The 25,211-nt window shown below is 43.8% G+C and overlaps 1 protein-coding gene across 1 annotated transcript in view; it reads left to right on the top strand.

Annotated features, from left to right (window-relative positions):
• LOC137563445 (rab-like protein 2A) overlaps positions 1-25,211 on the top strand; it is a 40,961-nt gene that overhangs the window by 4,926 nt on the left and 10,824 nt on the right. Inside the window, exons 2-7 of the mRNA XM_068275882.1 lie at positions 11,986-12,197; positions 13,121-13,150; positions 14,815-14,894; positions 15,720-15,799; positions 19,046-19,157; positions 22,029-22,126. Of these exons, the coding sequence (XP_068131983.1) occupies positions 12,091-12,197; positions 13,121-13,150; positions 14,815-14,894; positions 15,720-15,799; positions 19,046-19,157; positions 22,029-22,126 (507 nt within the window). The 5' untranslated portion in view covers positions 11,986-12,090. The remainder of the gene's footprint in view (positions 1-11,985; positions 12,198-13,120; positions 13,151-14,814; positions 14,895-15,719; positions 15,800-19,045; positions 19,158-22,028; positions 22,127-25,211) is intronic.

Raw genomic sequence — 25,211 nt, 5'->3', positions numbered from 1 at the left:
CTGTGTGTTACTCCAACGGACCTACCGCACATGATATGAACGTACCATAAAATATCACTGAATTGAGTTAGGATTAATATTAACAGACAATATTATTGCACCTAACATTTGAATAGCGCTTTTCTTCTGTTGGACTCAAAGCGCTCAAGAGCTGCAGCCACTAAGGCCCCATACACACATCAGACCATAGTCTTTTGAAAATGAAAGATCACAGACCAATCTTACCACCCTTCATGTAGTATGAGAGCCATACTCTACAAAGTCTTTTCTATGGAGCTGAACTCCACATCAGAAAAAAATCTTTGCAAGATGCTGCACACACAGATGCTGTACAGACACAAAAGATCAGTATCTGCAAAAGATCTATTCCTGCCAAAAATCCATTCCTGCAAATTGCAATGATAGTCTATGAGATCTGCAGATCATCATACACACATGATTTAACTGGCAATCATCTGCAGATCTAAAAAAATATCAGTTAAATCATGTGTGTATGATGATCTGCAGATCTCATAGACTATCATTGCAATTTGCAGGAACATATCTTTTGCAGATACTGATCTTTTGTGTCTGTACAGCATCTGTGTGTGCAGCATCTTGCAAAGATTTTTTTCTGATGTGGAGTTCAGCTCCATAGAAAAGACTGTGTAGAGTATGGCTCTCATACTACATGAAGGGTGGTAAGATTGGTCTGTGATCTTTCATTTTCAAAAGACTATGGTCTGATGTGTCTATGTGGCCTAAGGGCGTGCTCAAGGGGCCACCCTGCAGTGTTAGGAAGTCTTGCCCAAGGACTTCTTACTGAATAGGTACTGACCCTAGCCAGGATTTGGACCCTGGTCTCCCATGTCAAAGGCAGAGCCTTTAAAGTAAACCAGAGCTGTAAAAAAAATAAAATAGGTTTGATACCTACCCACGGCTTCCTCCAGCTGTCCCACACCATCCTCCTGCGTTCTGCCATTCAGCCGCGATCAGCCCCGGTAACTGGCTCAGTCACATCAGTCTGGGTCTACTGCGCATGCGGTCCACGTATGTGCAGAAGACCCAGACTGGACCGGATTGAGCCTGTTACCAGGGCTGATTGTGGCTGAACGGGAGACCTCGGTGGGACAGCGTAATCCTTTACGCGCGCAAACCTTCACGTGCGGCAGATCGCGTGATAACTGCTGTGATAGCAGTTATCACACTTTTAGTGAATCAAGCCCATACTGTATAAGACAGCATTCCCTCCTGCAAAAGAAAATGCACATACCAAAGAAGTGTTTCCCCGCGTACTGGAAATACATAAAACGTAACGCCACAGATTTTGAATGCATAAAGTGGTACTCCACAGATTTGGATTGCATAAAACGGAACACCACAGATTTGGATTGCATAAAACGGAACACCACAGATTTGGATTGTATAAAACGGTACGGCACAGATTTGGAGTGCATAAAATGTAACGCCACAAAGTTGTAATGCAGAAACCGCTAACAAAAAAGTTCTACCACCCCCGCCACACAGGGGCTTCCCAACCCACACAACTGCTTCAAACACCCCCAACCACGACTTCAACAGCTTCCCCCCCCCCCTCCTGCTACCACACATCTCACCACTAAAGCACAGGTGCTGCACCACCTGCATGGGGCGGAGCTACTCACACTCTCTCCAGCCCCTTGACTTCAAATCACCACCCCTGCCAAATGCTCACAAATGTACAGGGGGTGGTGTGGCTGACACCCATGCTGTTAGCGGGGCTTCCAGCAGCCATCTACCCTCTCCTCAGCTCAGTGCCCAAGACAGATAAGAGGTAGCCGTGTTGGGTGACCTCAGGTGTTTTTCTGCATGTGCGGCAGACAGAGTGCACATCACGTTCTCCAACTACCTCTGCCGCTGTGTAGCTCCGCACGCTGTGCATACACAAGGGGGCTGGCCAGGCAGAAGGCTGCATTTTGTGATTATATAACATTGAAATGTAATCTCTCCAAAAATGCTGCATGCACCATCAGCAAATCGCTAATCACTGGCGATAGCTACGGTGTGAACGCTACCATTTGACTTGCATTAGCAGCAGCATGATCGCCAGTGATTAGCAAATCGCTGAAAAATCTCCCGGTGTGAACTAGCCCTATAAGTGCTTTTCTTAATGCTTGCTGAGCGCTTGTGATTGCTGAGCGCTTTCTGAGCGCTTTTTAAAAATCACTCCCATTAGGCCTGAACAATAAATCGAATTTAAACCGAAATCGCGATCACCAAGATCGTCAGAATCGTCAAAGCGGCGAGTATTGCAATAACATTTCCGCATAGGGGAAGTTTGAAGAAACGGCTTCATACTTCCCCCAAATCCTGGCGAGTGCGGCCCGCAGCATCTGCAGTGTTGGACATACCTTCTGCACAAACCCAATACCGTCCGGCCTCTATCGTCGTCTGCCGGCTCTTGTGCGCGGCATACTTCCTGGTCCCTGTATTTCTGTTTCAATATTGTTTATTGATCATATGAAAGCTTACACAAATTTGAAAGAACAACAGTACAAACATATGAACGCTTATCCAGTGTAGTAGTACACTCCATAAATCTAATCATTTACATTGAATCATTTAAAAAGCATAGTACAAAGAGCTAGTTATCCATTCTATTAGATTTTTAAGCGTCTCTGGAGTGCAATCGCTTATTTTAATTATCTAGCATTTTTGCCAGGTTATGTAATTTTGTACAATAACTTTATTAACTAAGTAACTGGTGGTGACTGTCGAGTGCAGAGGTTCAGTATAGACATACTGCGTTGATATCTAGACATGTCTTACGCTGTCACTTCATGTCTTCTTTTAGACATGTTTCTAACTTCTGCACCATAATGTTCGTCATCTTTCCACCTTTCAACCATAGCTACTTTAAGAGATAGTAACTGAAATAAGTAGGTGTTTTCCGTGTCAGTGTTTTCCGTGTCTTCCGTGTCGGTGAGCCCACCCACCAGGTGTACCATAGATAAAGTATAAAGTATGCTCCACTCGTGCGCTTTATCCAATATTTTTGCCAGTTGTGTTTGTGCCATTGTGAAGGGGGGTCTGATGTCCGTGCCGGGGGTGTCTGATTCCCGGGGATTATTAGATTTGGGGTTGCAGTACTGGGAGACCTTAATCTAGCCCAAGGCTCCTTTCTGAATGTGTTGCTTCCATGTGGCGCAGCCACTTATCCCATATGAGGTGGTATTTATCCATGGTGTATTGTGTGCTATGGATTAGCTCTTCCAGTTTTTGTATTCTACCTACTTTTTGCATCCAGCTTTGGATAGAGGGGATGGTTTTTTGTTTCCACAGTGCTGGGATCTGTGATCTAGCTGCATTGATCAGGTGTGGTAGTATAGAATTTTTATATTCTTTATGGCTAATGTGGTAGTTGTGAAGCAGGAACACATCTGGTTCGAATGGGGTAGGGAAGCCGTATATTTTTTGAGTGAGGTCGTGAATGTTCACCCAATATGTTTTAAGGGATGGGCAGTGCCAAGTGATGTGTAGAAAGGAACCATCCTTGTTGCCACATCTCCAGCATTGATTTGGGATATCGGGGGCATATCTATGTATAATTTCAGGTGTTTTGTACCATAGCGATTGGAATTTAAAGCTCTGTTCTTGGGCCCAGGCGTTTCTGGAGGATTTATGTGTGTTTAATGCTATGAATCCCCATTGTTCTGAGGAGATATTTTTGTTTAATGCCTGGTTCCATCTTTTCTGGTACTGTAGCAGCTCATCAGAGCTGTAATTGTTCAGCAAAGAGTAGGCCCATGCAAGTATATGTCTTGGTTATTTTACAGAGAGGATCTTTTCCTCAAACACTGTGGTGGATTGGCTTAGCATGTTTTTGGTTTTTAGTGAGTTTATGTAATGCCTTATTTGAAAGTATTGCCATTTTGGTATATTTTGTGGGTATGTGAAGTCCTTGATTTGCATGTATGGTAGTACCTCCCCTTTGTTCATGAAGTCTATAATTCTAGGAGATGCAGTTTTTTTCCATCCCATGAGGAAGTTTTTTTCCAGGCCGGGTGGGAAGTCCTTGTTTTTTTAGCAAGGGTGTTAGTAGGCTTCCTTTCCCTAAAAGTTTGTATTTTTTGTTACAGGTTAGGAACGTTTTCAGAGTTGGGGCCACTAATGGGTGATGGGATATGGTTTTAGAATGTTGTGACGCAAGGTCCCACAGTAAATTTTGAATGATCGGAATTTGAGGTTGAACGCTGGCGTTCTCTATTTGGACCCAATCCTTCCCTGATTTGAAGTCGGCCCATCCTAGTACCCTTACCAATTGGGATGCCCAATAATATTTTGATAGATCTGGAAGGCCCAGGCCCCCGGCAGCCTTAGCTCTAGTAAGTATCTCAAATCTTAGTCTGGGTTTTTGCTTATTCCAGATAAATTGTGTGAGTTTCCGTTGAATGCCCTTTAAGTATGATTGGGGTAGCGAAATTGGAAGGTTTTGGAATAGGTAGAGGAACCTGGGTAGGATATTCATTTTTACTATTGACATCTTGCCAAACCATGAGATTCCCTGCATTTTCCCCCATGATGTTAGATCAGCTGTGATATTTGTTTCTAAGGAGGTATAGTTTAATGCGAAAATTCTTTGCAGATCAGCTGGGATTCTAATTCCTAGGTAAGTAATGTCAGATGATTCCCACCTTAGGGGGAAGGAGCTTTGACATTGCTGGAGAGTGATTTGGGTTAATGAAATATTCAGGGCGCTGGATTTTGTAAAATTTATCTTTAGGTTAGATATTAATCCAAAGTCTTCTAGGCATTGGATCAAGTTTGGCATGGATGTCAGTGGTTGTGTGATAAAGAATAGCATGTCGTCCGCAAAAGCGGCTATTTTGTGTTCTTTGTTTTGTATTGTCACCCCTTTTATATTAGGGTTTTGTCTTATTTGATTTAAAAAAGGCTCCAGTGTCAGAATGTATATGATAGGGGATAACGGGCAGCCCTGTCTCGTTCCATTGGAGAGGGAAAAGATGTCCGATAGCAAAAAGTTTGCTTTGATACGTGCTGTGGGTCGGGAGTACAAAAGGTTGATCCAATTAATCATGCTAGACCCGAAGTTTAGGTGCTTAATTGTCTCAGAAATGTAGTCCCACGACACCCTATCGAAGGCTTTTTCGGCGTCCGTGGAGATAAAGCATCCCTCCACGGCTCGCCTTGTAAGCCAATTGTGAATATTGATTGCTTTAGTAGTGTTGTCTTTTCCCTCCCTTCCTGGAACAAAACCTGCTTGATCCTGCTCAATTAAGCTTGGGAGTAAAGGGGAGATTCTGTTGGCAATTATTTTTGCGAAAATTTTTAAATCATTATTGAGAAGGGAAATGGGTCTGTAACTGGCGCAGTTAGTTGGGTCTTTGCCTGGTTTGTGGAGGATTGTGATGTGAGCTTCTAGAAGCTGTGGGGATGGGGTGGGGCTAGGGCCTACGGAATTAGAAGCTGCCAGAAAGGGGTCTACTAGAGTGGGTGCAAAAGTTTTGTAGTATATATCTGTCAGACCATCTGGTCCTGGGCTTTTGCCAGCTTTCAGCTTGTTGACAGTTGATAGAAATTCTTCCTTGGATATTGGACTGTCTAATTTTTCAGTTATACTCCTGTCTAAGGGGTTGGGGCCAAATTTCGTTAAAAAGCTTTGAATTTTGTTTAATCTGGATTTTAGCTGTTGAGGTGATAAAGACTTATCTCCTATATTATATAAGCCTTCATAATATTGTCTGAAGGTTTCTAATATGTTTTTGGAAATTGTGTGTTTTTTCCCTGCTTTATCTATAATGGCATCTATTTGTTGTTGAGCTTGTTTTTTTTTATTCTTCTTGCTAGAAAGGCACCTGCTTTATTGGACCATTCATATATTGCTTTTTCCGCCCTGAGGATTCGCTTTTTTGCCGCTAGGTGCAGTACATTTTTAATTTCTTCTCTCGTGTTATTAAGCTCTGTGAGTATTTCTTTGGCGTGTTTCTGTTTGTGTTTTCTTTCTAGCTTTTGGAGTGTCAGTAGTAGAGAGTTTAGCTTCGCTTCTTTTTTTTTTCTTATTTTCTTTTCCCAGTCTTATAAATTCTCCTCTTACTACAGGTTTGTGTGCCTCCCAAGTCAGGAGAGGAGGACTTTCAGGTTTATCATTATGTTTTAAGTAGTCTAGGATGGAGTCTTTTATCCTGTTAACATCGTTTTGGGACTCTAGCAAGTCAGGGTTAAGCCTCCAGATGAATTGGTTTAATCTAACTGTTGGGAACTGCATCGTCAAATGGACTGGTGCGTGGTCTGAAATTACCCGTTGCCCGATGTCAGTTTCAATCGCCCACTCCAAGTCTGCTTGAGTTAGAAGTATGTAGTCAATTCTGGAGTATTTGGAGTGGGGATCTGAATAGTGTGTATAATCTTTGGTTTGTGGGTGTTGGAGTCTCCAAACATCCATCGGTCTCAATGAAAGTAGGTTCTGTTTGATGTTTTTGAGAGACTTGAAAGGGATTGAGGATTTTCCAGTGGAGGAATCGATGTTAGGGTTTAATGGAATGTTTAGGTCTCCCCCCACAATTATCATGCCCTGTGCAAAGTCATGTAATAGGTTAGTGATTTTGTTCATGAAAGCTTCTTGTTTTTCATTTGGGGCATATATTGCTGCGATAGTGACTGCCCTGTTGCCTGAGTTCCCCTTAATAAACAAATACCTTCCCTCTGGGTCCCTTTTGCATTCTGTAATGGTGATGGTGCAGTTTTTGTGTAATAAAATTGAAACCCCTTTGTTTTTCCCTTCTTTTGAGGGGGCATGATAGCAATTAGTAAAGTTTCTATCCCTTAGGAAAGGGATTTTATTTTCTTTAAAGTGGGTTTCCTGTAGGATGGCTATTGATGTTTTTTGTTTCTGTAGTAGCCTAAGAATAGTCAAACGTTTCTCCGGTGTGTTAAGACCGTTTATGTTCCATGAGGTTACTTTCCATTTCACCTGTCTCCCCTCAGTGTTTCCATTTTCCTGTGTAGATCTCATTGTCGCCTTTCACTAATAGGCAAGCGCTTGCAATTTTGCTGTAAACAGTTGTGTTGGATGCGCAGAGTGGGCTATGTAGTTGGCCCCTGCTGTGCGAGCCCACCGACACGGGATATAGCCACCTTTAAGTAAAACCTTCTAGGTGGATATTGAGTTGGTTCCCCTTTGAGAGGTAGTTTGGTGCAGGCCTAGTAGGCCTTCACCCAAGTACCCTCTCAAAATCAAATGGGGAAGTTACCAGAGAGCCCTGAGTCAAGGATCTCTGATGTGGGGTAGTGGTATATTGCGCTATCTATATATTCAATAAGAAGAACGTTAAGTTAGCTATAAGAACAAAAACTATTGGACCCTAATTGGATCAAAAAGTGTGGGAACAATTATAGAGAAAGTCTTTTCTGGGTATGTCTTCCTGGGGGCGACAAGCTAGCGGTATACGGCAATAGTAGATATTTATATCCGCCCCTCAGGGCTGGTGGCAGATAGGACCCAGAGGGCCAGTGTTGACCCTTTAGTATGTTCCTTATAGGTATATCCACCGTTTTAAAGGCAGGCAGAGGAAGCAAGTAGCACAACTAGGATGTTTTTCTCTTGTTACTATGGGATTAATCTATATGGTCCGGTTGAGGGGGTCAATATATAGCATTTTCAAAATCATGCAGCTGATGTTATTTCACCCATCAAATCATTTTTTAAATCTTAATCTTATCAGTAAGCGAATTCAGGTTAGAGCATGCATGCGTAAGGGGGGAGAGATATGGTTAGCTATAGGTTGCGGAAATGTTAGTTCTTGAGTTAGTGCTTATTTAGCAGAGTGGGAACAAGTAGAGTTTGCTAAATCCCTAAAGAAGCAGGAATGTTTATGCCTTGTTAGTCAGGGAGGTTAGAGGTTGCTTATGGGTTAGCATCCTGGAGAACGCTATCTATAGAGTGGGTTAGAGGGATCCCTCATGTCCCATTATTATGTTTTGTTGCCCTCATTAAAAGCTATCTCTTCCCTCTTGTATTGTAGGCTCCTACGGAGCTTGCCATCAAGTGATTGACTCTCCCAGAGTGGGGCCATTATTTCATTGTCCCTCCTGTGTGTCCCTGTAAGCATATAGGGGCAAGCGACAGTTACAGTTCTCCCCTAAGGGAGCGAGCTTTTATGCCCGACATGCATATCTTGCGTAGTTAGTGTGCATGGCAGCCGGGTCCGTTGTTTTGGGTGGCCCTATTGTTGCAGCCGGGATACTTTGAGGTGGGGGTGTTTGCTGCTGTGCGGAGTGATAGTTGTTCATGCTGATGTTTCATCCCCATGATAGTTCGTGCTGGTTGTTTGTTTCCGTGTTTTTATAAAGTCCGCCTTGGTGGTATCACAGTAAATGCAGTCCGTTCATACAGCTGCAGACTAAGTGGGTAACTTGCAAAGCTGGAGTCTGTCTAGGTGGTGTCTTCCTCCTCTGAGCCTGAAAAGCTTGCAGCATTGCTTCGTGGAGACCCCCCGTCCTGTTGTCTGCGAGGAGGGGATTTATTAGCAGGATCGCGCTCTGTTGCAATGGCGCTTTTAGATTCTTGTAGCTGGTACTCTTCGTACCAGTTAGGCAAAGCTACTTTGGGTAGACCAAGGATCTTTAAGAAACCCGGCAGGTCTTGCGGTGTTCTCAGGGTCGCTATTCTGCCTTTGTGTAGGACAGTAAGTGCAAAGGGAAAGCGCCACCGATATTGGAAGCCTTTGTCCTGCAGTAGTTTCGTCAGCGGTTTTAGCGCCCTGCGATTTGTGAGGGTGATAAGGGAAAGATCCTGATATAGGGAAATGGCTGTCCCATTGAAGATAATTTCATCTTGAGCTCTGGCCGCTTTCATTATCTCTTCTTTCAATTGGAACGAGGCCAGGCAGCACACTACATCCCTCGGGGGGTCGCTCTCTGAGCCCCGTGGCTTGAGGGCTCTGTGGGCTCTAACGAGTTCTATGGGAGTGTCTTTTGGCCGATCTAGGAGCTCGTTGAAAATCGCATTGAGGGCTTCTGTGAGAGATTCTGATGCCACCAATTCTGGTAGGCCCTTCACCCTTATATTCGATCTTCTTCCCCTATTATCTAAGTCCTCTAAGTGCCTACTGTGGTCTATCAGCCTGCGATTATGGGTTGTTGTTGCTTTGTGTAGCCATTTTAGTTTTGTGTCCCTCTTCCTTCCCGCTTGCTCTATGTCTGTCAGCCTCATGTTAATGGCCGCTACCTCTTCTTTCACCTCCGATATGGCCGTTTTTATGAAGGATTTTATGTCGTCTGCCAGTGCCCTCATATCCGCCATGGTAGGGATGTCAGTTTTAGGGTTTGGTTTGGTAGTAGGGGATCTCTTACTTGTATTAGGGGAGTCCTCTGAGGGAGCGGGAGAGGAGGCCTCTGTATCGCTTCGCGTCGGCGCCATCTTGTCCGCGTTGTTCTGTCTCCGAGCTTGCTGTGTTCTGAATGACTCAGGGACCGTCTTTCCTGCCGGAGCAAAGTTGTCCCTCTGAGACTTGTTGTTGGTCTTAATGCGGGTCTGCATGCCCAGGTGAGGTTTTTGTGACATATAACTCTCGTCCCACTCGATTAAAGTAGCACTGGGTCCGGAGCTCTGTTCTTAAGCGTCCATCATCTCTGCGTGCTAGGCCACGCCCCCTGGTCCCTGTATTTCACAAGACATACAGGAAGTATGCCGTGCATTAGATCCTGCAGAAGAAGAAGTGGATAGACGGGCATTGTTGGACTAGTGGTGGAAGGTATGTCCAACACTGCCGCAGCTTGGAGGACAGAGGGGCCACAGAGAGACCCAGAGCTGGTACAGAGAGAGAGAGAGAGAGAGAGAGACTTAGCAGGTACAGGGAAAGACCCAGAAGGAGCACAAAGGGGGCACAAAGAGAGACCAGGACAGAGAGACACAGAGGGGGAAGAAAGCTTGATTTCAAGGAAATCGTGAATTAAATCGAAATTGTGATTTCCGACTGAAATCGCTCAGTTCAATTTTGTCCTAAAATTGTTCAGGCCTAACTCCCATTCACTTTCATTAACCACTTACCGACCGCCCACTGCACAGGGGCGGCCGGAAAGTGGATCCCGCAAGGACCGCCGCATGCACAGAGGCGGCGGTCCTTGTAGGGGCACGGGCGGAGCGATCGCGTCATCCGTGACGCGATCCTCCGCCGGGGACTGGCTCCGCCCCCCTCGCGCTGTAACCTGCCGACTGTTCGGAAGCGCCGGCGGGTTACTAGCACCCGGATCGCCGCATACAAAGTGTATAATACACTTTGTAATGTATACAAAGTGTATTATACAGGCTGCCTCCTGCCCTGGTGGTCCCAGTGTCCGAGGGACCACCAGGGCAGGCTGCAGCCACCCTAGTCTGCACCCAAGCACACTGATTTCCTCCCCCCCTGCCCCCTGATCGCCCACAGCACCCCTCAGACCCCCCCCTGCCCACCCCCCAGACCACTGTTTGCACCCAATCACCCCCCTAATCACCCATCAATCACTCCCTGTCACTATCTGTCAACGCTATTTTTTTTTTAATTCCCTGAACTGCCCCCTGCTCCCTCCTGATCACCCCCCCACCCCTCAGATTCTCCCCAGACCCCCCCCCCCCCGTGTACTGTATGCATCTATCCCCCTGATCACCTGTCAATCACCCATAAATCACCCCCTGTCACTGCCACCCATCAATCATCCCCTAACCTGCCCCTTGCGGGCAATCTGATCACCCACCCACACCAATAGATCGCCCGCAGATCCGACGTCGGATCACCTCCCAAGTGCAGTGTTTACATCTGTTCTCTACCCTAAACACCCACTAATTACCCATCAATCACCCCCTATCACCACCTGTCACTGTTACCCATCAGATCAGACCCTAATCTGCTCCTTGCAGGCACCCAATCACCCGCCTACACGCTCAGATTGCCCTCAGACCCCCCCCCCCTTATCAATTCGCCAGTGCAATATTTACATCTGTTCTTCCCTGTAATAACCCACTGATCACCTGTCAATCACCCATCAATCACCCCCTGTCACTACCACCCATCAATCACCCCCTGTCACTGCCACCCATCAATCAGCCCAATCTGATCACCCACCCACACCAATAGATCGCCCGCAGATCCGACGTCCGATCACCTCCCAAGTGCAGTGTTTACATCTGTTCTCTACCCTAAACACCCACTAATTACCCATCAATCACCCCCTGTCACTGCTACCTATCAGATTAGACGGCTCTGGGTCCTATAGAGAAGTGTTCCCCAAACCTGTCCTCAAGCCCAGGCAAGAGTGTATGTTTTGTGGAACTCCACACAGGTAGTTAATCAGCTCTGTGCCGAATCAGCAGTTTCCCCGCAGGCAAATCCCGCGGGGGAAACTCTGCCATAGGAATGAATAGCGCGGCTGATGGGATTTGTCTGCATACCCGCAGACCCGGAAGTGTCGCTGCACGTCTCGCTGACACGTGCGGCACAAGTGGAAATGGGCCCTGAATGTTTGTGGTTTCCTGCAAAGCATGCAGTGTTGGTGTGCCTTGAGGACAGGGTTGGGGAACTCTGCTATAGAGCCTTCCCGTTCCTCTCATGTTTGCCTGGTTCCAGCAGCCACCCCTGTTTGAATCCCCCGCTGTGGGAGGCTTTAGAAGTCTTCGGGAATCCGAGTGCTTCTGAAGATGGGCGGCTCCGTACTGCACATGTGTGAGAGAGCGCTAGTACGCAGGCGCGGTACGGGGCTGCCCGTTTTCGGGAGCACTCTGGCTCCCGAAGACTTCAGAAGCTTCTTGCGGTGGCACGGCGCAGTACTGCTACCGGGGGTGACGGCGCTGGAACGCAGGGACCAGGAGAGGAGTGGGAAAGCTCTATAGGACCCAGAGCATTCCCTCTCCATAGCTAAGTATCTGTTTTTGTTTTTCGGTTCACATTTACTTTAAGTGCTGTATTATTTTCTTTTAATATTTGGTTAGCTAACTATTAGTTTTAATTTCTTTTTCATTTGTTTTTATTACAGTATACAGTGTAAAAGCGGTACATTACAGTTGCTAAATTGATTATAGGCTTCATTGGTATACTACTATTTTTATGTCCGTGAAACTAAAAAAAAATTGTTATCAAGATGGATGGAAATGGACAAGGAGTCACTGAGGTTGATCAAGATAAATATGATGCAGATGAAAATGTCAAAATCATCTGTCTTGGAGACAGTGCAGTTGGAAAGTCAAAGTAAGTAGTCTTTGTGTGTTCAGTAGTATATTGTGCTAATGTTACCCATGGTAGCATATAATGGGAGTCTATCCTTTCCTATGTAATGATTGAGTCATTTACAGTACATCTACTGAAACTGAGGAGGTGGAAATTTTAACTTCTGATTAGGGCAGACTTCTGTATAAGCCCTACACCAGTGTGGCAATCAGAAGAGAATTCTGGGAAGTCTTGTATTCTGTTACAATTATTATTTATTGGATTTAGCGCCAACATATTACACAGCACTGTAAAATACATAGGATTACAGACAATAACAGGGATGACCGACAGCACAATACAGGTAATAAGCAGTAGATACAACAATACAGGTAATAAGCAATAAGATACACAACACAATACAGGTAGTAATAGAAGGCCAGATCACATACTGGAGTGGTAGTGCCAATAATACCAGTTCACATATTCTCGGTAGAGTGTACAATCAAGTGTGATACACAAGGAGAGAGGGCCCTGCCAAAGGCTTACAATTTAGAGGGTAGGGATGGTGACACAAAAGGAGGGGGGATGCATAGAGTCGTTCTCGGCAGAGAGAGGGCAGCGTCGAGGTGGAGTAGGCCTCCATGAAGAGGTGAGTTTTGAAGGTGCTGAAGGAGGGGGCAAGCCTGATGGGCAGAGGGGGAGAGTTCCACAGGATGGAGGCAGCTCTAGTGAAGTCCTGTAGTTGTGCATGGGAGTGCAAGATGCGTGAGGTGGTTAGGAGGAGGTTGTTGGAGGAGTGAAGTGGGCGACCATCCTGTTGCCATGGTTTCAAGTAGGCATAGTAGGATTTTGTTTACCAAGATTTAAAGTAGCCCCAAACTGAAATGGAAAACGCTAAATAACAAAGAAGAAACCTCTTGTAAATGATTATTGCTTCTTATTTGGTTTAATTTTCTCTTCAGGTTAATGGAACGTTTCCTTATGGATGGATTGTATCCTTCATGGTTGATTGTAGGCTTCCTCAGTAATGATAAACTCTGCAAGCTGGTTATATCTGTATTTTTTTGTGTGTGCCTTTATATAAAGCCTTCTGTATTCTCAGATTTTCATGCAAAATGTATCTTTAATCTTTACAAACTGAGTTGAAATAAGCTGTATTCAGAGATGTATAAATAGCTGCCATCGCTACCTGGTGGGATCTGTGTGGTGTTCTCATCACTGTCTGCTTTGTTCCCACCATCCTGCAGTCCTCTTCCTTTTCCAGGCATCGAGTAGAAGCCCCCCCTCCCCGCTCCGAGTAGTTAATTAGCCTGTACTCCAAACAGTAGTGTTGCCATGGCTGCAAAATAGTACTATCTGGGCTTACTGGGCTCTATCTGGGCTTACAGTTTCAGAAATTTTCTGGCTGCAGACTGGAAAAAAATATGTTTTGATAACATTAAATTACAAGATCTGCAGCACAGAAATTAATGGCAGAGTAATCAAAGTGGAGATTTCCCTCCAAAGAACCAATAGGGAGACTTGGAAAGAGGAAAGGTTAGATCAAACTAAAATGTATGGAGAATTTATGAAATCATTGCAGCAGCCTATTTCTCAGCAGGATTATATATTTAAAGGGACACTGGCAAAAAACTATAACATTTAAAATATGTGCAAACAGAGACAAATAAGTAGTTTTTTCCAGAGTAAAATGAGCCATAAATTACTTTTCTCCTATGTTGCTGTCACTTACAGTAGGTAGTAGAAATCTGACAGAAGTGACAGGTTTTGGACTAGTCTATCTCTTCATAGGGGATTCTCAGCAAGGCTTTTATTCTTTATAAAGATTTTCCATAAAAAGTATTTAAACAATGATGCTGGCCAGCTTCCTTGGTTGCTACACAGTTTTTTGGCAGTTGGACAGAGCAACTGCCATTCACTAAGTGCTTTTGAAAATAAATAAATCCCTGAGAATCCCCCATGAAGAGGTGGACTAGTCCAAAACCAGTTGCTTCTGTCAGATTTCTACTACCTACTGTAAGTGACAGCAACATAGGAGAAAAGTAATTTATGGCTCATTTTACTCTAGAAAAAAACGTACTTATTTGTATTTGTTTGTACATATTTTAAATTTTACAATTTTTCTCCATAGTGCCCTTCTAAGTACTGGAACTACTGATTATGTTGACTTGAAGACCTCACTGAATGTAGCTTTGGGTTATTTGTTTTTGACCGTTTACTGGCTTCTTACTGCCCAATATTATTATTATTATTATTGTTATTATTATTATAATCCAGCTGAGTTAAAGTAAAGCAGGCCATACACTGGCTCGATTCGCGGCCGTTTCGACAGCAGATTCGATCCTGGGATCGAATCTGCTGCCAATCGTTCGTGGTAAACGCAGCCGCCGATCCGATTTCCTCCCGAAATCGGATCGGTCCGTCGATCGCGCCGTGCGGGAAATTACCCTCGATCGCCCGCGGGTAAAGTGCGCGTCGCTAGTGGCGGCCGATCCGATCAAGTATACATTACCTGAGGCTGGCTCCCAGGCGTCTTCTCCGTATTGCACGGCTCTGTTGTATGGCCACCTTTAGAATAAATCTATAAATCTTTTCCATAGCATATATAATATTGTTTGCTGTGTGCAGTTATTATTGAACCTTAACGTGATTGCAGTCGCCCCCAGCAGCTATCAACCTTTGCCCTTACACTCTATAAATACACCACAGTAGTGGATGGCAAGACTATCTTAGTGGGTAAGTGTCTACCAAGTAATCATCTGCGTAATTCTTTCTCCTAATCCTGTACTCCAGCTATTGCTCTGAGTAAAATGTCTTCACATTTGTCACATTTGTTACATATCAAAAAGGAGGAGAAGCAAAGAAGTCTGGCACTGTAGTTTTAATGCAAGCAGCAGGTGTACAAGATTTGAAATCACAGTGGTTGCACAGGGACATGTGTACACGTGAAAAGATGATGTACTTATGGTGCTCTGCTGGAGTGGGGAGGCATCTGTGGGCGCCAGAGGGTGCACGGCCTTACGACCGTTTCGCAATGGGGTAAGCCTTGCTTCCTCGAAGGCTAACGTGCACAAAGTGCTGGACGGGAGGAGGCATTGAAATAGTCTCCTTCTGATAGAAGGCTCCGCCTAACTGTCCTGCTCGAAAGGGGGCCAATCAGAGTCAGATGCGTGAAGTGCGGCATATATGCGTCACCGCGTATGACGCAAGCGTCCAACTCAATGGGAGGAGAGCGTAACTATGGCAGCCCAAACCGCCTCCAAGCCGTCCAAGAGGCGGCAGCTAACCGCTGTCAGCCTATCAGTGGAAAGGGGGCGGGTTTTTCGTGTCCACAGTAAACAAAGTATACTGGACATAGACGTATCTCTCCCCGCATACCAACGCAGGTCGAGGCGGAAAAGCCTATGCGCCAGCGGTGCAGGCGCTTACATCACCCACAGTTTTTCTGAGTGCCTGCCACCCCCTCTCTCTTAGATTTCACATTTGTTACAAAACCACTGATATTGTCGGGTACTCCTGTTCTCTAAACTTATCCACCTTGCATGGTATGTTTTATTTCAGATTTCTGGGATACAGCAGGACAAGAAAGATTCCAAAGCATGCATGCTTCTTATTATCACAAGGCACATGCCTGTATCATGGTAAGTTTCACGTGCTGCATTACTTTTTTACAGATCTATTTGAATTTTGTGACATGCTTTTCTCTTTATGGATATATTTATAATTTTGCATTTTAGCCACTTGCTTCTTATGGAGCTGATATTTAATAATAATCTAGCAAGGTAGATAAAGTAGTTTTACACCCATTGGCCATTACTTATAACATTTGCCAGGATTTCAAACATTTACAGGTGAATGTTTTTGAGTGATAATACCAGAATATGCCAAGAAGGTAATCATACTAATGAGTGGTGTGTTGTTCGATATACATTAAAACCCCAGTGGCAGGCTTGGTTATATTCACCAGTAAATTCATTTTTTTTTCAGGCTTTGTTTACACTAGGTTTGCTGCTGGACTGCTGTGCACAGCAGACCTATTTGTCCATTGTAACCTTTTAAAGGAATTAATAAAGAGCTATGTTTTACTGAAGAGCTTTAAAGAGAACCCGAGGTGGTTCTTGGGGGTGAAAATGGGATACAGAGGCGTGTGCTTTGCCTTATGACATGCGTCTGTTTCCCCACACCGCCGCTCTCTGCCCCCCCACTGCCGCGTTATAGCCCCCCCCAAGATTAGCAACAATATTTGTCGCTATCTTGGAGGTAAACATAGGGAGAGGGATTACCTATTCAAAACGTTCCTGTATGGTTTCCAGAGCTGCCATTGGGCAGCTCGCTCTCTCCCTGGCCGCTCCCCCACCTTCCTGCATGCTGTGAGAGACACAGTCTCTCCTTGCAGCGTCGTGACCCAGAGGTCACAAAAGTGAAAGTGGGCCATTGCGGCCCATCGGAGTTGCTTTTTTGCAGTTTCCTGATCCGCTCAGCCTGCGGATCAGGTAGCCTACTTTTTTTTTTTTTTTTGTCTTTTGAGCCCATCTTGGACTCTTTAAAAAAGACCAAGTCAGATACTTACCTAAAGAAAGGGAAGCCTCAGGATACTAATGAGGCTTCCCTCACTACTCTGTGGTCCCCTGTCGCTGAGCGCGGCCCTCGGAAGATTAGCGACAATACAAATCCTGGTTCCAAGAGAGCACAATGGGCGACTGCGCAGGCGGCCTTGGGGGCCATTGAGAGCACTTGGAACCAGGAAGAAGAGCTGCATGGCCCCAATGTGAAAGGGGGGAGCCGCACTCAGCAATGGGGGGCTCATTAGAACCGAGGGAAGCCTCATTAGGATTCTGTGGCTTCCCTCTTCAGCAGTAAGTGTTATCGCTTTAATAAATTTTTACCCAAGGAGGAGCCAACTGGTATTGTGTAAAAGGAAATAAATATGGCAGTCACCATATCACTTTCACTTCAGGTACCCTTTAAAGCGTATCTGAGATAAGTACACTAAAAGATTTTATACTTACCTGGGGCCTCCTCCAACCCCATGAGCACCCATGCGTCCCTTGTCGTCCTACCAAGCACCTCCGTTTGCCTGGTAATGGTCCGGGTAATCTGGCGCAGAATAGCCCGCCTGGCGTGCCTGAGCCAGTTCATTGGACCAATACCAGGTGAACGGAGGCACTTGGGAGGACGGCAAGGAATGTATCGGTGCTTATGGGAATGGAGAAGGCCTCTTTTTTAATTTGCCCATCTCAGATTTCCCTTAACCATTTAAACCAGGTGTGTCGAACCGGTCCTACGATGGCCGAGATCCTCACACATTTTTGATACAGCTCAAATGAATTGATGGGTCTGAATCATGAAAGGTGGGGTCCATCAGGTAGAACACATTCCTTTCTTTCTCAGTCCATCCTAAACATTGGCATGGATCTGGCCCTCCAGGCCTGGAGTTCGACACATGTGATTTAAACCTTTTGCTTTGGCTTGCCTTGGCTGCTACATCCAAAAGGCTGCTTCCCCTCTGCTGCGGCTCCCGCACCGCTGCCTTCACTTCCTGTAAGCGTGATCGCGCGCTTGCAGGATAGAAAAAAAAGGCCATCTCGTGGCAAAATAGTAAAATTTACATATAAATACGTTTCTACACGCACTTACATGTAAAATCAATTGCTTCCTTTCCACACTCTCCCATAGTACCATTTTTTTTTTCTTTTGCAGAAAAAAATAAATGAAAAAAATGGCATAAAAATATATAAATAATTACCTTAGGGACTGAACTTTTTTTAATCTGTATGTCAAGAGGGTATATTAATGTTATTTTTTTAATTATGGGCTTGAAGATAGTAATGGATGCAAAACTGAAAAAATGCACCTTTACTTCAAAATAAAATATTGGCGTCATACATTGTGATAGGGACATAATTTAAACGTTGTAATAACCGGGACAAATGGGCAAACAAAGTACGTGGGTTTTAATTATGGTAGCATGTATTCTTTTAAAACTATAATGGTTGAAAACTGAGAAATGTTTTTTTTTCCATTTTTTTTCTTAATTTTCCCATTACAATGCATTTAGGATAAAATAATTCTTAGCAAAATGTACCACCCAAAGAATGCCTAAATGGTGGCGGAAAAAACAAGATATAGATCATTTCGTTGTGAGAAATAATGATAAAGTTATTGGCGAATGAATGGGAGGTGAAAGTTGCTCGGGTGCATTAGGTGAAAAAACACTGAAGGCTGAAGTAGTTAAAGTGTACCAGAGATGTTAGAAAAAAAATTCATACATACCTGGGGCTTCATCCAGCCTGATCACTCCCTCGGTGCCATCTTCCGCCTCCTGGATCTTCAGTAATAGGTCACAGTATTTTGGACCAGTTGGAATATGCGCAGTGCGGCTGTCCCGTCTCGCTCCTGCAGCCAGGAGAGTTCTGCGTCTGCGCAGTAGTACTGTGCAGGCGCAGAAAGCTCCAAGCGAAGGGAACGCGGTGGGGCAGGCGCGCACGCCCGGGCCGTGCATGCGCAGTAAGCCCCGACTGGCCACGATACTGGGACCCGTTACTGAAGATCCAGGAGGCAGCAATCAAGCCTGACGGGGCAGCTGGGTCCAACTGCATATACTTCCACTCACATCACCTGCCAGCAGTAAAAATGTCACCATGTGGTAAATGTCAGAATGTAAATCAGGGAGAGGAGAGATTTTACAATGGGCAAACACTGACTAAATCATGTATACATAATTATTGTAAAAATGAAGCACTTTTTTATTACATTATTTTCACTGGAGTTCCTCTTTAAACCCTGAGGTTGTTTCCAGTGCTGAATTATATTGCTTATTAAATATGTAATTATATTTTCTTAAGTAACTCAAGTCGGGTGTGTTGTGGTTCTTTTTGTATACACAGGTATTTGATGTGCAAAGGAAAATTACTTACAAGAACTTGTCCAGTTGGTACAAGGAGCTGAGAGAGTACAGGCCTGAAATTCCCTGTATTGTTGTGGCCAACAAGATTGATGGTAAGCCAGTATTTAGTAAGACTGAGGCCCTAGGTAAACTTTTCTCCTGAGTTTTACCACAGAAGATGTTTTTGTACCTTCAAAAAAAAAATGTATACCAGTATATGTTTTCACATCCCGCCAATGAAAAACGTTTACTGAAAATATGATGTTTAACATTATTTACTGTAACTGCTTTTAAATAAAATAAAAAATCTGGCATCGTAACCCATGTCCCTTATCTCAAATAATAGTTTACTTTAATGTAAGCAAACTTAAAATTGGGCTCTGATCAGTAATACTGTATTTGCATTCTTTAATTTACAACCTTTTTAAGCTATATATACAGTGCTGCCCATAATTATTCATACCCCTGGCAAATTATGGCTTAACGTTACTTTTATTCAACCAGCAAGTAATTTTTTGACAGCCAATGACATAGGTGTCTCCCGAAAGATAATAAGAGGATGTACAAGAGGCATTAGTGTGGGGAAAAAAATTCTCAGCTTTAATTTACATTTGAGCAAAAAGTGTCCAATCCAAAATTATTCATACCCTTCTCAATAAGCAATAAAAAAGCCTGTATTGGCTATTACAGCAATCAAACGCTTCCTATATTTGCAGACCAGCTTTTTGCGTGTCTCCACAGGTATTTTTGCCCATTCATAGCAATGAGCGCCAAATCTTTCAGGTTGGAGGGTCTTCTTGCTAGCACCCTGATCTTTAGCTCTCTCCACAGATTCTCAATTGTATTCAAGTCAGAACTCTGACTGGGCCACTCCAAAATGTTATTCTTGTTGTCTGCTAACCATTTCTTCACCAATTTTGTTGTGTGTTTTGGGTCATTGTCATGCTGAAAGGGTCCACTGGTGCCCAAGGCCAAGTTTCTCTGCAGACTGCCTGATGTTGACGTTGAGAATCCTTATGTATTGCTCTTTTTTGATGGTGCTGTTTACTGTGATTAGGTTCCCTGGTCCATTGGCCACAAAACACCCCCAAAGCATTAGGTTTCCACCACCATATTTGACAGTGGGGATGGTGTTCTTTGGGTTGATAGCTTCTCCTTTTTTATGCCAAATGAAGGAAACATCATTTTGACCAAACAATTCAATTTTTGTTTCATCTGACCATAACACGAAGACCAGAAGTCTTCTTCTTTGTCCAGATGAGCATTTGCAAAGGCCAAGCAAGCTTTTGTGTGCCTTATCTGGAGAAGCGGCGTCCTCCTTAGTCTGCATTCGTGGAACCCAGCAGTGTGCAGTGTCCATTGCATTGTCTGCCTTAAGACATTGCTACCAGCAGAACTCAGATTCACCAGGATGGGCTGATCCTTGGATTCTTTTACACATCTCTCACTATCCGTTTTCTATGCAAATTAATGGGAAAAATAGGGAAAAAAATAGAAAAAAATACTTTATTTTTTCAGTTTTTACCAATTCCATTTTAAACTAAAAAAAATCCTATTTTAAATTAAAACCACACATTTTATTTGGCCATTACTACTGTTTTATCACAAAACTTAAGTATGTTCCTGTTACAATTTATGGCGACGATATTTGATTCTGAAGCATAGGGGCATTTTTGCTACAGTGTAAACTTTTCCCTTTGAACTGAGAAAATGGTTTTTGGTCTTTAACATGGAATTCCAATAAAATTGATTCATGTTTGTGGCAGTATTGTGACAAAATGTGGAAAACTTCAAGGGGGCCGAATACTTTTGCAAGCCCCTGTAGAGGGCACACATCTCTTACGTCAGATTGGCTCCGACTGACAGCAGCGACGAGACCCGGTATCAGAGCTGCAGGAAGTGGAGGACAGCGGTGTGGGAGCAATCCAAGCGGATGGGGCTGGAGGAAGCTCCAGGTATGTATAAATCCTTTTTTATTGCAGTGAGCTCTGAGCCCCTTTAAGTTCCCCCCCCCCCCCCATAAATTTCCAGGTATGCCTACCAACCCCCCAGTGTAGTCTGATCTGTCCTCTTCCCCCCCTTTAGGCAGCCCCCTTCTGATAAACAGCCTTTCTCATTAGGCATTGCCCACCTCTGTAAAGACGTTGCAAAGCTGCTAGAAAAAGAGTCTTTCACCTCTGCTAGTTTCAACGATGATCCTGCAGCCAGAGCCTCGGTGTTCAGCTCTGCACTTGTACTGCCGAATACATAGGTCTCGGCCTGATGAAATCCTCAAGCCAAGACCCAGATATTTGGCAGTGTAGGGCTAAGTGAAGAGCTGAACACCGAGGATCCGGCTGCAGCATTGCAATAGCGATTTTTTGCAGTGTGGGGAGAGATGAATGTTCACTGCTGTTGGCTACAGCGTTAATCGTTTATCTGCAGGGGGGATCACTGATCGGTTAAAGAGACACTGTGGCGATAAATTGTAAAATTTAAAATATGTGCAAACAAACAAATAAGGAGTATGTTTTTTCCAGAGTAAAATGAGCCATAATTACTTTTCTCCTATGTTGCTGACCCTCACAGTAGGTAGTAGAAATCTGACAGAAGCGACAGGTTTTAGACTATCCCATCTCTTCATAGGGGATTCTCTTTCGTTCTGTGCCCTATGCAATTACCCAACTTGCCAGCAGGACTAGAGCGTATTTATTTCATAAATAAAATATGCACCTGACCAGATGGCCAAGCATTGAATGCAGAAATGTGCATGGTTACCTGTTTATTTCACTGGGGCCTGTTGTAGCTTCCTATGTGCAGCAGCTAAGATAGTCCAAGGTTTCTGCACGTCATGGCTGCATCGCAGCATGAGATCACATCCCACCTCATAATTGTGGTCACATAGTAAGCTGAAGGATTGCAAATTGCAGCCAGGCCCAGTATGCTGCTTATGCCCCTTACAGACTTACTAGCAGTGTATTAATATGCTCTTGTTTACTTTCTAGCTGATCTGCGTGTCACACAGAAGGGATTCAATTTTGCTAAGAAGCACAACCTGCCATTCTACTTTGTTTCTGCTGCAGATGGCACTAATGTAGTAAAGGTAATGTTGTCTGTGATTGGTGACTAAATGAGCTATAACTTTATATCCCCCCTAATTATTGGGACAGCTTTTCAGCATTCAGCAAGTTAAAAAATGTATTAAGGTATGAAAAGTAAGATCATACTGCCTTTAATTCAGAAAAGCTTATTGGCCTGAAAATTGTATTTTACACAAAAGTTGATAAAAATGTAAGATTCCTCATAAAATTAATGAGGTGAGAGCAGTTTTTGAAACTCAAATTTCTTTAGTTTTCCATTTTTTTTTTCTTTCAAAACAAAGCAGCCTGTGTTTTCCTTTGCAACCTTATCAGCTTGTTGTTACAGTAGAATCCCTTTATAGTAAACTCCAAGGGACCAGACAAAGTGGTTTACTATAACAGAAGTCTACTTTATCAGAAATAGTCATACTCAAGCACATAAAGTAAACTACAGTACTGTATCAGTATTATTCAGCCAATAATTGAGGGTATATATTTTTTTTCTGCAATGTTTCGGCAAGCACAGAAAGTACCTAAGCTAGATCACAATGCACAATGCTCAATATGCAGGGATTTGCATGCAATAATCGCGCAACAGCTTGCACAGGAAGCATAGGTCTCACCAGTTAATGCTGGTACAGTACTTATAGTGTGCTCCTCTGTTCACATTTTAGTGCAGCCTGAATGATACTGTAGCATTGCAGCCATGCACAAGCAAGTGACAGATGACAGGCAATGCCCTTGTTAATCAGGCAGCAGTTTGCACAGTTTCCCGGCTGGTTCTTTTGAGTTAACCACTTGAGGACCACAGTCTTTTCGCCCCTTAAGGACCAGAGCCTTTTTCCCATTCAGACCACTGCAGCTTTCACGGTTTATTGCTCGCTCATACAACCTACCACCTAAATGAATTTTACCTCCTTTTCTTGTCACTAATACAGCTTTCTTTTGGTGCTATTTGATTGCTGCTGCGAATTTTAGTTTTTATTATATTCATCAAAAAAGACATGAATTTTGTCAAAAAAATGACTTTTTTAACTTTTTGTGCTGACATTTTTCAAATAAAGTAAAATTTCCTATACATTTGAGCACAAAAGTTATTCTGCTACATGTCTTTGATAAAAAAAAAAAACATACAGTGTATATTTATTGGATTGGGTAAAAGTTATAGCGTTTACAAACTATGGTGCCAAAAGTGAATTTTCCCATTTTATAGCATCTCTAACTTTTCTGACCACCTGTCATGTTTCATGAGGTGCTAAAATTCCAGGATAGTATAAATGCCCCCCAAACGACCCCATTTTGGAAAGAAGACATCCCAAAGTATTCAGTGAGAGGCATGGTGAGTTCATAGAAGATTTTATTTTTTGTCACAAGTTAGCGGAAAATGACACTTTGTGACAAAAAAAAAAAAAAAAGTTTCAATTTCTTCTAACTTGCGACAAAAAAAATGAAATCTGCCACGGACTTACTATGCTTCTCTCTGAATACCTTGAAGTGTCTACTTTCCAAAATGGGGTCATTTGTGGGGTGTGTTCACTGTCCTGGCATTTTGGGGGGTGCCTAATTGTAAGCACCCCTGTAAAGCCTAAAGATGCTCATTGGACTTTGGGCCCCTTAGCGCAGTTAGGCTGCAAAAAAGTGCCACACATGTGGTATTGCTGTACTCAGGAGACATAGTATAATGGCTATCATTCATGAACAGGCTGTCGGTAAGGGGAACCCGTGCGGGAGAATACCGCCGTCGGTAGTTGTGCCTTCTGGGTGGTCATTCATAAACTTTGTGCCTGGGGCGGTAGCAGTGCGGAGGTTTTCTGGAGAATGGTGTCGGCAGGCGGGCGGTAGGCATGCGGAAACAGAAAAGCTGGCCGAGTCCCTCCATGCGGTGTTCTCTCTGCTGCTGTGTGGGAGGTCCGTCCCATTCACTTACAAGGACTCCGCAAGCTTCCCGCTACAGCCAGGGGATCGGTAATCCCCTTCCGCATACCGCTATGCGGAAATGTTTATGAATGAGCATTTTGCAACTTTTTCTGGATACCTGCGTATCCACACTGCACAAGGCGGTACGTTGTCACTCTGCACGGGAATGTCAGCTCCGCATACGGAAAGAGGCTTTATGAATACACAACTTGCTCGGTGGTCGGTAAAGTCAGCGGTATTACGCATTTCCGCATGCGGGAATGCTTTATGAATGATAGCCAATGTGTTTTGGGGTGTATTTTTACACATATCCATGCTGGGTGGGAGAAATATCTCCGTAAATGACAATTTTTTTTTTTTTTACACACAATTGTCTATTTACAGAGATATTTCTCCCACTCAGCATGGGTATGTGTAAAAATACACCCCAAAACACATTATACTACTTCTTCTGAGTACGGCGATACCACATGTGTGGCACTTTTTTGCACCCTAACTGCGCTAAGGGGCCCAAAGTCCAATGAGTACCTTTAGGATTTCACAGGTCATTTTTGTTTCAAGACTACTCACGGTTTAAGGCCCCTAAAATGCCAGGGCAGTATAGGAACCCCACAAATGACCCCATTTTAGAAAGAAGACACCCCAAGGTATTCCGTTAGGAGTATGGTGAGTTCATAGAAGATTTTATTTTTTTGTCACAAGTTAGCGGAAATTGATTTTAATTGTTTTTTTCACAAAGTGTCATTTTCCGCTAATTTGTGACAAAAAATAAAATCTTCTATGAACTCACCATACTCCTAACGGAATACCTTTGGGTGTCTTCTTTCTAAAATGGGGTCATTTGTGGGGTTCCTATACTGCCCTGGCATTTTAGGGGCCCTAAACCGTGAGGAGTAGTCTTGAAATCAAATGTCGCAAAATGACCTGTGAAATCCTAAAGGTACTCATTGGACTTTGGGCCCCTTAGCGCACTTAGGGTGCAAAAAAGTGCCACACATGGTACCGCCGTACTCAGGAGAAGTAGTATTTTGGGGTGTATTTTTACACATACAGATGCTGGGTGGGAGAAATATCTCTGTAAATGACAATTTTTTGATTTTTTTTTTTTCTTACACACAATTGTCCATTTACAGAGAGATTTCTCCCACCCAGCATGGGTATGTATAAAAGTACACCCCAAAACACATTATA

This window comes from Hyperolius riggenbachi, chromosome 3, assembly GCF_040937935.1.
Source record: "Hyperolius riggenbachi isolate aHypRig1 chromosome 3, aHypRig1.pri, whole genome shotgun sequence".
NCBI classification, from domain to species: domain Eukaryota; kingdom Metazoa; phylum Chordata; class Amphibia; order Anura; family Hyperoliidae; genus Hyperolius; species Hyperolius riggenbachi.
The sequence above is the reverse complement of the archived record's forward strand: the minus strand, read 5'-3'. Positions and strand labels throughout refer to the sequence as shown.